The sequence below is a fragment of the Labeo rohita genome, chromosome 13 (genome assembly GCF_022985175.1).
Source record: "Labeo rohita strain BAU-BD-2019 chromosome 13, IGBB_LRoh.1.0, whole genome shotgun sequence".
NCBI classification, from domain to species: Eukaryota; Metazoa; Chordata; class Actinopteri; order Cypriniformes; family Cyprinidae; genus Labeo; species Labeo rohita.
In genome coordinates, this window is record NC_066881.1 from 9,556,284 (window position 1) to 9,575,850 (window position 19,567).

General features: G+C 35.9%; 1 protein-coding gene across 1 annotated transcript in view; it reads right to left on the bottom strand.

The window, feature by feature from the left end:
* Positions 1–526: 526 nt before the first annotated feature.
* vwc2 (von Willebrand factor C domain containing 2) overlaps positions 527–19,567 on the bottom strand; it is a 42,679-nt gene continuing 23,638 nt past the window's right edge. The window contains exon 4 of the mRNA XM_051126714.1: positions 527–1,658. Coding sequence (XP_050982671.1) covers positions 1,507–1,658 — 152 coding nt within the window. The 3' untranslated portion in view covers positions 527–1,506. The remainder of the gene's footprint in view (positions 1,659–19,567) is intronic.

Genomic DNA, 19,567 nt, shown 5'->3' on the forward strand with positions numbered 1-19,567 from the left:
ATTAGGATATTAAGTAAAGATCATGTTCAATGAAGATATTTTGTAAATTTCCTACCAAAAATATATCAAAACTTAATTTTTTATTAGTAATATGTATTGCTAAGAACTTCATTTGGACAACTTTAAAGGCCATTTTCTCAGTATTTTTATTTTTATTTTTTTGCACCCTCAGATTTTCAAATAGTTGTACCTCGGCCAAATATTGTCCTATCCTAACAAACCATACCTCAATAGAAAGCTTATTTATTTTTAGCTTTCAGGTGGTGTATTCAAAAGTCAGTTTCGAAAAATTGACCCTTATGATTGGTTTTGTGGTCCAGGGATGTGGAATAAGAGATATAATAAAAACTAGAATAGTATCTCAGTGATACTAAAATAACACTGCTTTTCACCCAGTGCTATTTACACTACAATTTAGTACACTGACTGCAAGAACAGAAGACCTGGGGTTAAGTGTCTTGAAAGTAAAATGCTAATACAGAGGTCTTTATTGACAGAGCTAAATTTAAACCATCGAGTTATTGGACCAGCCACTCGATTGGACACTCCTTCTGGTCAATATTCCCCATGAAATCTGTGCTATTTTTCATGTTTTTACTTGACATTTAAAGCATGGCCCTGCATTTTAAAATAGTAACTAACCTTAGTCGACCTCACATCAGCATCTAACTCACAAACAAGCATGCACAGTGTAACGATTTATTTGGAACATGAAAACACGTACACATAGAAACACGTCTTAGCAAAACGGACCTCAGATAAGAGCACAATAGAGACTTAACATAAATGCAAACATCTGCAAGCAGCTTTTTTTTCCGTTTTTGATTTCCTTGAATGGAGAGCGAATCCATTCTGCTCTGTTGACTATCCTGACGTTGTGTTAGATGTTATGTGTCACTGCTGACAGTCTTTGACGAAACGTTTCCTCCAGACACATTGACAGCTGTAGGTGCGTTATACATTCTAATAAGACGGACTGAAGTCGATCCGGTATTAAACCGTTACAGCATATCAAAATACAGTGGCTATAAAAAATATCATTTCACTGTAAATCAGATATCTGAATCCAATCATAATCGTTGAACCAGCACATACATAAATAAATATCCTTTATATGGGTTATAAATCTCAATACAAACTTGAAGTATTAATATAGCTGAATTCGACTCCATGCCTCCTAAGACTATACATGTAACTCTAACGTATGAATCTCATCACTCGTCATGACTCGATGCCAACTCAGAGACTCCGTGGTAGCGAGACGAAAGTAGCGTTTTGCACTCTGGCCCTTGGCCTTGTTCCCAGGTTAATTGGCCCGTCCGCTGCATGCTACAGGACACTCTGAGTTCATAGTCAAATGACCGACTGATGTAACGGCACGCGGCGGCCGGTGTCTTGGCTGCGTGTGAGGCTCAGGGCTGCCGTGCTGAGCCCATACAGACCACAGCTGGGACAGGTGATCCACATCTCCACAGCTGTCCGGGTGAAGGCTGAGGGTCTCGAGCCTTAGCTCGGCTGGCACTCGTTCTTGCTGCAGGTGGCCTGCCTCTCGATACGCCAGGTGCCCTCCTCGTACGTGCAGTAGCAGATGGTGCATTCGTCAATCTTAACCTCTCGACCGGCCGGGATCACCGCTGTGTCAGCGTAGCAGTTTGGCCCTGTGCACAGACGGGAGAGGCTGCATCAAACTCAGAGAAAGCCTGTTGAGATCTGCCAAACAGAACTGCAAGAAACTGGTTCTGAGTGGCAGCAACTGTCACCGATCAAGCTGAAATGATGTCAACTGACCTTATGTAAGTTTTATGATGTTTTCAAGTTAGCAGTCAATCAAAGAACAATACTATGACCCCAGTCAGTTCTTTTCCTACATGTACGAGGCTCCAGACTATGGAAGCCCATTTCTGCCACTTCAAATAAAAAAGGTATTTGCGACTTATGTCAAAATTTTGACTTTCTGAAGTCAGAAGTTGTGAGATAGAAACTCACAGTTCTGTCATTTTTTCCTCAGAATCGCATGATATAAGCTTGCAGTTGCGAGTTGTGTAAAGTCAATATTGTGCGATATAAAATATATATTTAAACTCACAATTCTGACTTTATTTCTCAGAATTGCTGGTTTAAATCTTGAAATTCTGAGGAAAAAAGTCAGAATTGCAAGAAAAATAGTAAGAATTGTTTGGAAAAAGGTAAGATATAAACTTACAATTCTGGGAATATATTAGTTTTTTCCCCATTCAGAACTGGACTTTATAACTCGCAGTTGCAAGTTTATATCTCACAATTCTGAGAAAAAAAGAATTGTGAGAAAAAAGTCAGAATTGCAAGAAAAAGGTAATGCGAGAAATAAAGTCAGAATTATGAGATAAAAATCTCTCAATTCTGACTTTATTTCTCACAATTGCAAGTTTTTATCTCACAATTCTGAGAAAAAAAAGTCAGAATTGCAAAGAAAAAAGGATTACGAGAGAAAATCATAATTGTGAGAAAAAAAATCGCAATTATGAGAAATAATGTCAGAATTGTGAGATAAAAATCTTGCAATTTTGACTTTATTACTCGCAATTGTGAGTTCATATCCCGCAATTGTTATTTATAACACAATTCTGAGAAAAAAGTAAGAACTGTGAGTTTGTTTCTTGCAATTCTGACTCGCAATTGCAAGTTTAGCCTATATCTCACAATTCTGAGAAAAAGATAAGAATTGTAGAATAAAGTTAAACTTGCCAGGAAGGTAAAATATAAACTCACAATTCTGAAGTTATAACACGTAATTGTTAGAGTTGAGTTATTAGGTCAGAATTGTGAGATATAAAACTAGCAATTCTGAGAACATTCAGTCTTTTTCCCCTTCAGAATTGGACTTTATTACTCGCAATTGCGAATTTATATCTCAAACGTCAGAACTGTGAGAAAAAAAGAAAGAATTGTGAGAGTAAGCAAAGAAATGGAAGGAAAAAAGAAAAGAATTGTGAGAAAACAGTCAGAATTGCAAGAAAAAAGGAAAGAATGGTTACACTTTATTTTAACGTGTCCTTATTACAGTGTAATTATACATTTAAGTACTTAGTAATATTAATTAATTACATGTACTTACTATATGGTTAGGGTTAGGATTTGCCTTAGGGTTACTTGCATGTATGCATATTGTTATAATAGTAAGTATATGAAATGTCTAACAAGGACACCTTAAAATAAAGTGTTACTAAAAGAATTGCAAGGAAACAAGTCAGAATTGTGATTTTTATCTCACAATTATGATTTTATCTGCTGCAGTGTTGAATTTATATCACGTAATTCTGAGAGAAAAAAAAAATTGTGAGATGAAAACTCGCAGTTGCAAGAAAAAAAAAGTCTGAATTATGAGATAAAAAGCAATTACCTTTTGTGCCAGAAGCGGGCTTCTCTGTCAGAGCAGCAAAGATATGATTAATTAAATGTTTAAGAGGAAAATGATTTTTCAGTTGGTAAATTACAAAATCGCTTGACAGAGATAGTTGTTCAGAAACACTTTAGTTCATTCTGCTATAGCTGTGACGAAGGGACACTTTTATATATAAATTATAATGATTTAAATTCTATAAACTAGGGTGTTAGTTGTATTTAGTATAAATTTGTTACAATTTGATGCTGTGACAAGTGATCATGATAATATTTGTGCCATATAAATATCAAAAGTCAAACCCCGTGTTGATTATGATGACGTTGCCCCTTCCCAAAAAAAAAAAAAAAAAAAAAAAACCTTGACTCACAGTTGTTCCAACTGGACATCATTTTAAATAATAAAACAATCATTTTATTATTTAATTAATTCATTAAAATAGTTACATTTTAAAAATGTAAACAAAAACAAAAAACTAACAAATAGTAATTAGTAGAAAAAATATATATTTTTCAAAACAACATTATTAATTTATTCAACAAAATTCTGTTGTGAATATGTATCTTTAATTACACATTGTCATATAAACAATCAGTAAACTTGCCTGAAGAACTTATATAATATATATATAATATATAACAGTAACAATTCTTGGTTCATTTTGAATTGGACATGAAAAATTACTCTGTGTTCAGTGAGGGAGTCACTTGTGAACTCGGTGTCAGCTATAAATAATTCAACCTGATTCAAACTGCTAGCTTATGATCATGTTTTTGATTGTTTCATGAATCTTTTTTAATTACTCATTTTAAACAACCAGTTCATGAGAGTAATTTGTCATTGGTATTCATCACTGGTTTGCACAAGATGGTATCTGATTAATTAAAAAAAACAACAACAATAGAGAGATATGCTATCTAGATGCAGCTTCCAATGAAAGATTCTTGGTTTATTTTGAATTGGACATGAAAAATGAGTGGCAGTTCAGTGAGTGAGCCACTTGTAAACTCAGTAACAGCTCTAAATGATTCACTGAATCTGATTCAAACTGTTTGAATCTGTTATTTCAAATGATTCATTACAAACCAGTTCATGAGAGTCATTTTTCATTGGTATTCAAAAATGGTATGCACAAGATGGTATCTGCTGAAAGTGAATATAGATGCACACAAAGCTTTCCTACTTGTCACCAATTGTGACTAGATTTTAAATTATCCTTGTACATTTTTTGCTGCTTTTGTGACAATTTTAGTTGCAGTGTGAATCCCTGATGCAGCTTGCTTCATCAAGGCAGGGACATTTCGTCTTGGCATCTTGACAGCATTCCTTACTGAACCCACAGATGGCAATCAGTCTTTATCCCAATGTTGTGAAATGTTTCAAATGACAATAGTAGATCTAAAGATGTTCACACTGTAGAGCACAGTTCAATATCAGGCCTTTCATAAAACATGACTGTATCATAACTTCATAGGGAAGTAATTGCCGAGCTCTCGGTGCACCATAAACATTTATCAAGCCCCAAGTGCAGACTCAAACCTTTAGTGCGATAATCTATAAAACTCTTCCATTCCATACATTTTTAACTACTCTTACGCAAGTGCTCTTTCAAAATGTAAAAAATTTATACAAAAATGTATGTGTTTAAACCTGAATCAAGCTATAATGCTTTAGAGGACTTGCTAGAGAAAATACTAAAGCTGGGCTGGAAATACACTCTTAAAAATAAAGGTGCTTCACGATGCCGTAGAAGAACCTTTTTTGTTAAATGGTTCCATGAAGAACCTTTAATATCTGAGGAACCTTTCAGAAGAAAGGTTCTTTGTGGCAAATAAAGGTTCTCCAGATTATAAAAAGGTAAGAAAGAGATGGTTCTTTAAAGAACCGTTGACTGAATGGTTCTTTGTGGAACCAAAAATGGTTCTTCTATGGCATCACTGTGAAGAACCTTTTAAAGCACCTTTATTTTTAAGAGTGTAGCTGTTGAAACTGATGAAACTAACACGCTGAAATAGAAATAAATACTGACATATAAAATGTAAGTGCTTGTGACACAAAAAAAGGAGTTGTGTTCAATTGCATCCAATGTCAGTAAACAGCCATCCACATTACTGTCTGGTATTAACTGTCCTATCATTACTGTAAAGCCAAAAAGACCATGAACGAAAGCAGAAAAGAAAACATCCAACTACAGCCAGCTTTCCAGCTTTTCATAGATTGGCAGTGCTATGCCACATCATGCACTGGACCATGCAGGTCTAAAATGACTCATCAGGACAAACACTAAATGGCTTGTCACATTCTGAGGCATACGTTAACTGAAAAAACTAAATTTGTCACGACAAACTCGGACACTGGCTAGACAAAGCCTTTCCTGAAATGTTTAAATAGTTTCAAGCTTGACTGAATGGATGGATGTAAGGCTTTTCACTACAGGACAATCAAGTCTGATCAATTCGAGAAATAAAGCCTACTAAGTCAGAACAGCCTGAAGTACTGTGCTGAGTTTGGTGAACACAGCTTGAAAGCTCTAGCAGGAATTAATGGCTTTTTACACAGTACACGATGGGCAGAGAGCTTTGCATTCATTTGCCATATAAATAAGAGGCTGTGAAACAGGGTATGATACTGCTTCAGCCCTATGCTACAGTATGTAAATACTGCATTCTGTGCTGCATGCAAATGTAGCTAATCAAGTTAAAGGTGAAGTTTGTGTCAAAATGCATTCTCTTAACCCAGTTTATTGTTCATTGGCTTCCATAAGCATACCAGTCATGGGTTTATCTCCCACAAAAGTGTAAATATTGAGCCCACCAGAAACAATCAGGATATTTAGAGCGATCCACTCATATCTGTCAATCTCTTTCCAGCTCAACCAATTGCAAGAGGGGTGCGGCTACTGTGGCAGGCTGAGCAGAAGAAACTCAGATTCGGTACAGAATTGCAAGCCAAAATACAATGCAGTAAAACAAGGGTAAGTGTTGGTGGTGTTTTTACAAGATTTGCGCTTTAATCGAAATGCCCAACCCAGGCTCATGAAAATACATGCCTGGATATACATTTCTGCAACACCTTAATCACGTACCTTGCGGCACGTTTCGCGTGTGTCCATGTGTGTGACCGTGGCACGTTTTCATCAAGTTGGTACAGGCACATATTGCTGTGTTTTTATTACGCTTCTTGAGATACGTACTGCTGTTCAGCATTTAAATATTCAGGTAGTGTCGCTAAAGGTTAATCTTATTGGCTAAAGGCTAAAGGCTCTATCATGTTGGAAATAGCCCCTACACCAAAGCCAACCCTAAACCTTCCGATAGTGTTATGTAAAAATGTAAAAGTGATATAAAAATGCCTTTGTTGATGCAGCCGTACTACTTTTTTTAGCTGTTTTGTCGAACTGTAGTTTCACGGGATTCGTACTGGAGCTCTTCAACACTTAAGTGCATCGCCGTAACGCTTTAGCTAATGAGTTAACCTACTGAATTAGAAAACTCATGCATATGAAGATGTATATGTGACAACAACAATCAAAAGTATCAGTTTTTAAATCGCACACTGAAAAAAACAATAAGTAAGATTTCGTCTCGGGAAGTGATTCGTTCAGTCGCAACATCCTATTAGGTTCTGTACTGGAATTAGTTCACCTGTTTCGAGTCTTCGGGTTTTTCGAGTCGTTTGTTCACCTTATGGGGCTGTCATGTGATGAATGAACGACTTAAACCCGAAAACTTGTCAGATAAGAGTTCAGGTGAGCTAATCATAGACTAAAGTCCCAGGTAAACAATGAATTAATCTTTTCTGTTTCTTATAGCATTATACTTTTGTCTTGTTTGTAGGGTGATCAACGTTTGTGTAAGCAGTAGATGTGCTGGGGAAGTAACACGTAACATTTTAATTATATTTTGCTAAAACGAACAAAATGAATGAAATGACTCAAAAAGATTCGTTCATTTTGCTTAACGAGACTCAAAGGTCTGAGTGGGTAAAATGATTCAAACTTCCCATCACTAACTCAAGTACATTTCACTCAGTCACTGTTTATAAAATTTACTTTAACAATGTAGCACAACAACAAAAAAGCATGCTTTTAAAGCATGTGATTCACTTACAAACATGCAAGTAAGCAGACAGCTTGTTATCCTTTTAAGATAATAAGTCCATTCAATATAATTACTACCCAAATGAACGCAGAGACCTCAATACTTGGTTCACCATACACAATGACGGTAACAATCAGTGGATAGTGTTTAAATGTGGATTGAGTAGAAAATGAACTCCAGATGTCACAAAACAATAAGTCACTAAACATAACAACAAAAGCAACCATAAAATAGTGCAAATACAACTTGAAAACAGTGAAAAATTTAACCTTTTTAATTATTCATGCCCCAGTGCATGATGGGAAAAATGGGATCATAACTTTAATATTTACTTAAAGAATGTTGGTTAAACATAACCAACAATTCCAAGTGAAATATACCTATAAGTTCAAAGAATTTACTTAACATTTTTTATTTGTTTTTAATGTAGTATTTACTTCACCACAAAATCATTTTTATCAGTGATAATTGTTTTGAAGTCATAACATTCTGTAAGTAACTGTGTAAAAATTAGGCTTTATTAATCAAAATTCTGTACCTGTGAATCATACTTTGAGTGAAAAGGAATACAAGTTGGAGTTTTACTGCTTCTAGTGTTCAACTGGAAACTGCAGTGATTTGTACATATAGGTACATTTTTTTAGTTTTGCAGCAATCTGTAGAGGCACATATTTCCAATGAACATTTCCAATGTTGAAAATGCCAAACTTGCAGAGTGTTATTTTGACAGTAAGCTAAACTTAAGTTTTTGCTACATGTTAACTCTACACTGACAAGCCCCAGATAAAATAGTAAGATATTGTAGCAAGATCTTTTTTTTTTTTAATCAAATGTAAATTCATATCACATATTCTTGGTTAAACATTACTTGCAGAAAAAGGGGGAAAAAATCTATTTTATATTTTTATATTAACAATGTAATCAATTTTCTATTTATTAAAGCCAAGTTTGAATCTTATCAAGTTGTTTTTAAGCACTTTACATTTAATCCAAATTAATAACTAGGCAGTAACAATATAAACAATATATCTTATTTGTGAACTCATGTTAAGCTATTCCTTCTAATAGTTAACTTTTATCGATTTTTGAATCTTTCAAATCATCGGTCATCAAAGCTCGGTAAATATTGGTCACGGACACAGAGATTTACTTTCAATTTCACCAAGCTGATTACTCCCTAAAAAAACTCCTGTTTACGCCATTTCAAGTCTTATTTTGACATAACGAAGTAGTTATATCCATGTGCTGGGGAAAGTTACTTTTAAAAGTAATGCATTACAATATTGCGTTACTCCCTAAAAAAGTAACTAATTACATTAGTTACTTTTTATGGAAAGTAATGCATTACATTACTTTTGCACTACTTTTGCATTACTTTTTGAATCTGGACAGGGCTTGCTTGTAATGTAAAAAGTACTATTTTTGGAAAAAGTAAAAGCCATTTCACACCAAAAGTAAAGGCTAAAGAAAATGTAAATTCATGTCTGTACAGCAGAACAAAGGTAAACACTCATCTTCAGTAAAAAAAAAAAAGAAACACAAATGTTATGTTTATCTAAAGTCATTTTTGCTTGTTAGTATGGCTGAATTTGATCATTGAAGGACAGCAGCAAAAACAGTTTAATAAAATGATATAAAATACAAGGATATTTCTGTTTCTGTATTTCTGAAATAGTAACTCAAATATTTCCTTGCAAATTTAAAAGTAATGTGTTACTTTACTAGTTACTTGAAAAAAGTAATCTGATTACATAACTTGCATTACTTGTAATGCATTACCCCCAACACTGGATATATCTAAATGTGTAAGTTGTTTACTTACTTTTTTAAATTCGTCTTCCCATTGATGCTGTTATATTTTCGTCCAAACTGATTTGCGATTGCGCATGAACACTAGAGGCGGGATTTATCACATGCACCAATCACAGCTGAACATAACCAGTCATATCCAATCATATCGCATGGAGGTATTGCCTCCTCTCACGTGACTTTTCCCCATTCATTCTCAATTGAGCGCGGCCATTTGTAAATGTTATGGGTGTGGCTTCCGGTCTCATTCGTGTCCAGCTATTTTTAGCTGTATGAAACAATTTGTTTTTCTGCTTGATATTTCAAATTGGTTTGTCTTACCACATTATTTTAATGTATTATTTTAATTATGAGCACACTGGTTTGTGGTGCAAACAGTTTTACCGTTTACCGCACGTTGTTATTCTTCTCATTATTTCCCTATAGCGGATAATGAACCGGAAGTCTCACCCATTGACTTACTTTCGCATTGAGGAAACAGGTGGATAGTGATTGCCACTATATTGAAAATCAAGAAATCGATTTAGTACATATATAGCTATTCTACAGGGAGCTACATACAAGAGCTAAATGCTTTTTTAGTACGCAGCACGATCATGTAAGGTGTGCACATCAGCAGGATACTTGTGAACGAGCATGAAAACCTCCAGCTTCCTCCATCCCATCGATAATAAACCGAGAACATGCTGTGCAAAGTGGCTTTTATAGTCAGAATTTTACTCTCCAGCTATGGGAAGCTGCCAGAAAAGGCTATGGGACTATGCTGAATTTAGTGGATGTAGCTTGTAGACTTGGAGGAGGAGTTCCGTTTAGATATAAATATAATAATAATAGCTTTGTCAAGCTAGCAAAATTAATACAAATGCAATTACGCCAATAAAGAGAAATGCTACCTAGGCACAGCTTCCATTTCCCTCTTTTTTACATTGGCCAAATAAGGATGAATTGGTATTCAGCCTCTAAAAGACATTATCATAGAAGATGGACGACAACATAAAAAGAATGCGGGCGCATCAATCATCTTGCATATTTGGCCAATGCTGTCAAGACGTCATCCAATCCATATTTATAATCATTTCAGAGCAAACACTTCAGATTCCTGCCCCCAAATATCAAGACTGTAGAAGTAAAAGCAGCTGGCACAGTTGATTCATAGTGACGGGTTGTATCTTGAATCACCCTATGGCTCTATACTGTATGTGCTTTAATACTGCTGCCATGTATGTTTAACAGAACATGATTATGTATTGTCACATTATATGTGATCACTTGTAACACAGAGAGGGGGTAAAGAAAGTAGAAATGGGGGAAGAAGAGGATCAGGAGGAAGATAAATGAGTTCAGTACACAGCAACAAACAAAACAGCAGTTGAGCAGTACGCATGCTGCATTTTTGGCAGCGGAGAGGAGTGTTTAATCACGCTGAGCAGACCCTTATCCTCGCCGCCTATCAAAGCACTGCTGTAGAGGCTAAATTCAAGAGAGAGCACCATTAAAGACTTTGGTCCATTCAGAGATGAATTGCGTTCCCCATGGTACAGTGGTAATTGAGATAAAAAGCAAAGGAGGAGGAAAGGAAAGCTTGGATCCTGAAAATGACATGATCTTTTAAAGCTCATTAGAGCTGATGCTCTCTGAAAGAGCCAGGATCATAGCTCACACTGCTCTGAGAATAAGCAAAAGGAAAGGCCTCTAATGCAGTTCTTTAGTATGTATGCATTATAAATGCCACTAAATTTACTTACTTTTGTGGAAATGATGACCGGGCTGGGACGGATGGTGAAAATGTGCACAGATTTGCAGGGGTATATTTTATTCTGGACGTGCCGGTGGATGGACTCCACTGAAACATTAATGAACGATTTCAACATTCTCATAATAAGTCACACGCTTTGCCGTATTGACCAGGGAAGGGCTGCACCAGCCGTTTGTTAGTTCTTACCTAATATGGAACATAAAGTGCACACTAGGGACTACTTGCTAGTTTTTAACTACTTTATTCCATTGCAACATTTGTTCCAAAGAAAAAATATAGCTAGCAAGTAGTATGATCTCTATAAAAAATAATGCATAGTTGAATAATCCAATAGCATTTAAATATGTGAGCAGAGGTTGTGTTGAAATGCTGTGAATTTCATTTTATCCTTGATTATCAGTAACTCCATGATCTTTGAACTTTTGCATGGCGTAACTGACAGGAAAAATGTATTTCCATTGAAATATGATACTATTTAAATGAATAGTTTATATTGGTGATATAGCTAATATAGAATGTAGCACTAAAAATGCCCTTCGTACAGAACTTGAAAATTTGCTGAAAATGTTCTCACCCTCAGGCCATTCAAGATGTAAATGAGTTGAGGAAGCATTGTTAATGTTGAGGAAGCTTTATTATGGATTACAGACTGGTATTTTGGCCAGAAGCATCAGGTTCAAGTCGAAATGCCCTAAAGGGTTAGTTCACCCAAAAATGAAAATTCTGTCATTAGTTACTCGCCCTCATGTCATTGCTAGCCCATAAGACCTTAGTTTATCTTTGGAACATAAATTAAAATATTTTTGATGAATCTGATCCTGCATAGACAGCAACACAACTACCACGTTCAAGGCCCAGAAAGGTAGTAAAGACATCATTAAAGGGGTCTTTGGATGCTAAGTTCACTTTTACACGTTGTTTGAACATTAATGTGTGTTGGCAGTGTATGTACAAATCTACCCTATAATGATAAAAATCCATGCAGTGATTTTTAATTAATCTGTAAAAATAACATTCCCTTTTTCAAATCGAGCCGTTCTCAGATGCCTGTCGTTGTGGTGTCACACCAACAGAGTTCGCTCCAACGATAGTTGATTGACATGAGCATTTTACCTCATCAGCTGTAACAGTCCGCCCTCTTTGTTTCGATGCTGGAGCAGGGATGTAAGTTAGACAAGAATATCTCCAACTGAGCGATTGAGGTGTTGTGTTGCTGGATGTAATAATGAACATAGTGGTCGTCATTTACTTCCGACATCTGAGCCGCTGAAGATGCAGTGGATTACGTTTGTTTGTGAAGGGAATGCGCCTCCCGATCTACATATATCCGTCTATGTTCGCGTGAATCATTCGTGATCCAGCTTCACTTACAGCAGAAGTGAGTATAAGGATTTTTTTATGAATCTTTGTGATTGCCTTATAATGTGCTAGTTAGCAAGTTTAGCGGCTAAATGTGGCTAAAGTAAACAGGCTCGTCACTCCACAGAGAGAAGAGAGCGGCGGGGCGAGCAGAGCTCATTAACATTTAAAGCAGCCTCGACCAGAATGAGATGATTTTTGCAGAGCTGATTTTGGCAAGATAAAAAGAGTGTTGTTTTACACAACCATTGAGAATTTTTAACCAAAGTATATTATAGACTTTTCATAAAGACCCTGAAGAATCATATCAACTTGTGGAAAATGGGCATCTGACGACCCCTATAAAATAGTCCATGTGACATCACTGGTTCAACAATAATGTAAGAAAAACAGGTCAAAGAGGTTTAGCTCAAAAGGAAATGATTACAATTTTATAAGGAATTTGGACAGAATCACTGTTCTACAGCTAGTCACTGAGTCGTATTGAGTTATTGAATGAGCCGTATAACATCAACTTTGGATATTACTATCGAAAATATAGTGAAACCACTATTTATTAGCATCATCTTGTAAGCACAAAACACAAGATACTTCTCTTTTCAATATAAATAAGGCTTATAAATAACTAATCTAACACATAGACACATGCATTCACATATTCACACAAGTTGCAGAAAGAGAGAAAGCGAGGGAAGAATGAGTTTAGGCAGTGGTGGACAGTAACGAAGTAGTTGTAATTCGTTACTGTACTTAAGTACATTTTTCAAGTATCTGTACTTTACTGGAGTAGTTTTATTTTGAGTAACTTTCATTTTTACTTCACTACATTCCAAAGCGTAATATCGTACTTTTTACTTTACTACATTTCATAAACTTATCGTTACTCCTTATAATATATCACGTGCTCTGAGACGCACAAGCGGTGTCTGATTCATGAACAAACTGATTCTTTTCAATGAACCTGTTAAACTGATTCCCCAATCGCACCAAACGATTCATTCACGAATTGGAATGATCCGATTGCAGCTGTTCTCGAATCGACAACTCATTGATTCAAGTGATCCGTTTAGAGCGAGTCTCCAGTCAAATGAATTCACAAGTAAAAAAGGGAGATCTTTTGTGCGCGCGACCGATGCTGCGAAAAGTAAGTTACCAAGGTCGAATTTTCGTATCAGAGATGGGGACTGGAGTTTGAGACTCGGACTCGAGTGCGACTTAAGTCGCACACACAGTGACTTCAGACTCGACTTGAGACTCGTCCTCGAAAGACTTCAGACTCGACTCGGACTCGAGCTGCGGGACTCGTGAACAATGTTTATTTTTAGGAAACAACTGATGAGCTCGCTGTTATTCAACTCCCTCCATTACCTATAACCTGCCCATGTAACACGCGACGTGTATCTGCTGCGCGCGGGCGCGCCACACATTTTTTTTTTTTTTTTTTTAGGCGCGGCCGCCACACATGAGAGGACAACGAACAAACATGTCGACTGCTGTGCCATTCATCGTTAGCTTTGGATTTTAAAACTTCAAACAAGACGGCCCAAACAGAAGAAGTGCTCAATGCAAAATATGTGATATGAGGATAAAAGATTCAGTATAGACAGCGTCATTGATTATAATAGAGCTTTGTGATATCGCGAACTAAGCTTTTACTAATTTTAAGGGAGTTTGTAAATGAGATACTGATTTAATACAGCAGTTAAATAAACAAGATGTTATTATTAAGTGACTTTCATTGTCTGACTGTAACACTGTTGCCTGATTTTGCTCTATTTCGTCGTCAGAAGTAGTCTGAAACAAGTCACAACTGAGCCGCTGCGCATCTCCATTCAAACACAGCGGTGTTTCGTTTATGAATGAACTCGTTTCTAGTGAAATGATTCAATTTCCCATTCATAAAGACAGTCACTCTTTATTCCTAAATGAAGCAGCAGTTCGAACGAATCAAATGAATGATATGATTCAGTAATTAAATCAGTCTCTTGCCGCCACCTGCTGGCAGTTATTTAAATCATTTAACATTTCTGTATTAAAACAATTTGATTTAAAACATTAATCTCAACAATGAATTTAGGAATATGATTGCACTTCTGCCACCTCTGAGCCTCATTAAACATATGAAAAGGTAAAAACAAAAGTTAAAGTCCCTTGTAAATCACTTTAAGGAGTCAAATATCACCTCATAATGGGAAGGCAAATTTTTTTATCAGATTTTTGGATTATTGTTTAGAATGTGCTCCTAAAATTTTGATTGTGCTACTATTTTTTTTAAATTAGGAGCACAATGTGATGTTTGACCATATTTGGTCTTTCTTAATTTTTGGTCTGTACTGTACTGTGTGTTCATGCTACAAGGCAAAATACAGATATTAACTTAAAAGTAAAGCATTCTTGGTGTTTTTGTCATGTTGCAATAGCCTGTTTACACTGATTATATACCAAAATCAAAGCTGATACTGTATGCTAATAGATAAAGGAGTCATTATAACATATTACATGCTTTGAGTTCCTTATATATAGCTATGCAATGTTGGATGGGTCGCTGTACGTGATGCAACACTTATTATAACCAGAGACTTAATATAATAAAGAGACTTGAGACTTGACTTGGACTCTAGCTCAGAGACTTGTGAGCATCTCTGTTTCGTATTAATTATTATAACTGAAAATCATATTTAGGTCAAAGCTGTCCGTTGTTTGTGAATTACATCTGCTGTAAAAGGTGATCTGTTTAAGCGCACTGAAATGCTTGAATTCAGACACATCAAAAACGAAAAATTGTAATAACAGCTTAAATAAAATAACTCATGCACGTTCATATTCCTCGCTGATGTAACGTTAGCAGTTTTATTAAAATGCTAGCCCTACGTGACGTCTGTTTATATATTGTTTTGCAACAGTATAAATGTTTATATTGTTTGGATCAGCTAGAGTAGACAGATATAATGTTTATTTAACTATACTGAAAATAAGTAAATATTGTTAGCTGATGCTAACTGTCTAGCTGCTTGCTGGTGCTAAGTTGAGATCATTTTTAGATATAAAGTCCACATATTTTTATTCAACCACCTAGATAGATTACATCCGAGGGAAAAAGAAAGGATGTGATGTTCAGATCATGGTAACTACAGTAATTATCAAAGGAAAGGAAATAATCATTATGTAAATATTTCCTTAAAATGTTCTCCCTAACTTTAGGCCTTATTCTCATGTCATATATAACCGTGACGTTATGCAAAACAAGCTTTAAAACACTTTTTTTTTTTTTACTGTTGAAAATATGATTGTCAAATCTGTTTTGTCTCGGTACATTGCAGTGTAAGCTACACATTGAATATTACTATATCACTTTCGTCAACATAGTCCATATCAACAACAAAAATGTATTTTTTGGGAAAATCCCAGGTTTTTTGAGCAGTAGGATTATAAAAACAAATATGTGCTAATATAAAATTCAATTAAGTAGCCTATTTAAAATTGCAAAATTAATCTATCAGTACTTTTTTACTTAAGTACATAAAAAATCGGGTACTTTTGTACTTTCACTCGAGTAAAATTGAAAGAGGAGCACTTTTACTTTTACTGGAGTAATATTTTATTATACGTATCTGTACTTTTACTCAAGTACTCAACTTGTGTACTTCGTCCACCACTGAGTTTAGGTGAGTGAAAATATGAAATCCCAAGTTTATACAGTGGGGGGGGGGGGGGGGGAATTATTTGATCCCCTGCTGATTTTGAATATTTGTCCACTGACAAAAAATTGTCAGTCTATAATTTTAATGGCAGGTTTATTTTGACAGTGAGAGACAGAATAACAACAAAAACAACTAAAAAATCCAGAAAAACAATATATAATTAATATAATTGATTTGCATGAAATAATAATGAGTGAATAATGAGTGAAATACATATTTGATCCCCTATCAGTCAGCAAGATTTCTGGTACCCAGGTGTGTTTTATACAGGTACCGAGCTGAAATTAAACACTCTCTTAAACCTGAATAAAAGACACCTGTCCAAAGAAGACAAGATTGTAGACCTACACAAGGCTGAAACGGGCTACAAGACCATCTGCAAGCAGCTTGGTGAGAAGGTGACAACAGTTGGTGCGATTATTCACAAATGGAAGAAACACAAAATAACTGTAAATCTCCCTCGGTCTGGGGCTCCATGCAAGATCTCACTTCGTGGAGTTTCAATGATCATGAGAATGGTGAGGAATCAGCCCAGAACTACACGGGAGGATCTTGTCAATGATCTCAGCTGGGACCATAGTCACCAAGAAAACAATTGGTAACACGCTATGTCGTGAAGGACTGAAATGCTGCAGTGCCCATCTGAAGTTTGCCAATAAACATCTGAATGATTCAGAGGAGAACTGGGTGAAAGTGTTGTGGCCAGATGAGACCAAAATCGAGCTCTTGGGTGAGAACCTCCTTTCCTCATTGAAAATGGGTTGTGGATGGGTATTCCAGCATGACAATGACCCAAAAAAAACACGGCCAAGGCTACAAAGGAGTGGCTCAAGATGAAGCACATTAAGGTCCTGGAGTGGCCTAGGAAATCTGTGGAGGGAGCTGAAGGTTCAAGTTGCCAAACATCAGCCTTGAAACCTTAATGATTTGGAGAGGATCTGCAAAGAGGAATAGGACAAAATCCCTCCTGAGATGTGTGCAAACCCGGTGGCTAACTACAAGAAACGTCTGACCTCTGTGATTGCCAACAAGGGATATGCCACCAAGTACTAAGTCATGTTTTGCGAAGGGGTCAAATACTTATTTCACTCATTAAATTGCAAATCAATTTATAACTTTTTTTAAATGTGTTTTTCTGGATTTTGTTGTTATTCTGTCTTTCACTGTTAAAATAAACCTACCATTAAAATTATAGACTGATCATTTCTTTGTCAGTGGGCAAATGTACAAAATCAGCAAGGGATGAAATTACTATTTTTTTCTCCACTGTAGCATTATATGCAATTGCTTAGACTTGAACAACCATCAATCAATTGAACACTCGCATTGAGTTTCACAATGACGCTATTAAACTTTATATTAAATGCACCAGTTCAGTTTGGAGGTTTTTCTTGCATTGCCTGTTTAGGGGATTCCCTTTGTTGTTGTTTCAGAAAGGGGTTTCCCAAGGTTACTGATTCAGTAGTCGTTGGAAGTGATGTCTTGGGCGTTGAAGTTTTGAGACGGGCACAGACATCTGAGACACGGCTTTGCGGCAAAACTTAACTTAGAACACGAAACTCTCAATGGGAAAGAAAAGAAACTAAAGTAAAAGAAAGTAAAGAGTGTCATGAAACTAGATGGCTTTTCTACTCATAGTGGTTGAATAGCAGCAGGCGTGCAGGCCAAAGCACGCTGGAAGAGCACTTTGAAGAACACAAAAAGCAGTGGCAAAAATGATGGCAAAAATGGGTGGGAAAAGCGCTGACTAAAAGCAACATTTGTTTGTGTTCTGAGTTTTTGAACTCAGCTGTTGGACACATCCCAAATGTTGTCTTGACCAATTAGGCATTGTCTTAGCATGGGGTGTTGTGTTTTTCTCCTCCCAATACATAAATCAACTTGTTATCTTATTAGTCACTTGGTTCGAATTTTCCTGCTCTTGCAGAGTATAATTTGGACAATGGTTTCTATAACAAGAATATAATACATTTTACAAAGAATTGGTTAATAGAAACGTTTAAAGCATGAATATTTAACACACACACACTAAACACAACTATAAATTTATAAACTATTCAGTAGTTATTCACTGATTAGAACGTGACAGTCAAACATGTGGGTTAGGTACATTTTATGAAGTTATGCAATCGACTGATATTCGTTTATAAATCCTTTTAAGATCATTTTTTGGTGCATCTATATATGTAAAAGACCGTGAATGTGAGGACGTGTTCTATGAGGAACAAAGGGTCAAAAGGTCTAGAAGGAGCATGGTCTTCATCCTGACTCAGGGAAACGTAGAACGTCCATCTACCAGTTACATTGCTGTCTATGCAGAGTCAGAAAGCTTTTAGAATTTCATCATAAATATTTTAATTTATGTTCCAAAGTTGAACAAAGGTCTTACGGGTTTGGAACGACATGAGGATGAGTAATTAATGACAGAATGTTCAGTTTTGAGTGAACTAATCCTTTAATGATGGATTAGTTTCTCACAAACATGCAGACGTTAAGTGATGAATTGGAGTATTGTAGATTACTTGTGGATTATTGTGACTTTTTTGCCTTATTAGTTGTTTTAACTATCATTCTGACGGCACCCATTCACTGCAAAAGATCCATTAGTGAGCAAAATATGTAATTCTAAATTCCTCCAAACCTGTTCCCATGAGCAAACAAATTCATCTACATCTTGAATGGCCTGAGGGTGAGTAAATTTCCAGCAAATTTTCACTATTCCTTAAATAATAACAGATATTTTAATACAGTGTGTGAATTAGAAACTGTGTTTACTTTAAATACTTTGAAAACATTTAATTATTATGATTGATTTTTAGTAGATATGCACAGCATGGAGCACAATACACAAGAGCCACTAACAAAGTAATTTATTCACATAATGTTCTTTCTCAAAATGTAAATGAGTGTCAATGTCAACATTACCATGCCTAAAGGATTTAAGTATTATTGATGCAATTTAGTCAATTTGCTATTTAATTTCAACCATTAAGCCTTCCATAAACATTATATATACAAAGTTCTGGCATGAAACTCCAGATGGTGCAGTCTGATAGGTCTGACTCAATCTGACATAATGACATTATTATCATATGGAACAGCTGATTGGTTCTCTCCTGTATCAATAGCCAATAAGCTCTCGCTCAACATTCAAATATATGACTAGTGCTTCAGAAACTCTCCACTTTCCCCAGCTCCACCTGTATAGATCTGTTACTCGCTGCAGAAGTACTGACCCAGTGTTTACAAAGTGAACTTGCAAAGAAGGTCAAACGCCCTTTACAAAAAAAAGGTAATGTAGGACGATTTTTGAAATTGGAGGAGAAAATGAGAAGGGAGTTTTTCGATCTACCCTAACTGTCTTGAATTGGACTGCACAGAGTTCACGCAGAGCTAGACAAAATGAGCATTTGAGGTTAAAAAGTATATAAATGTTTCTTTTTTAGAAAACAGCAGATTGTTT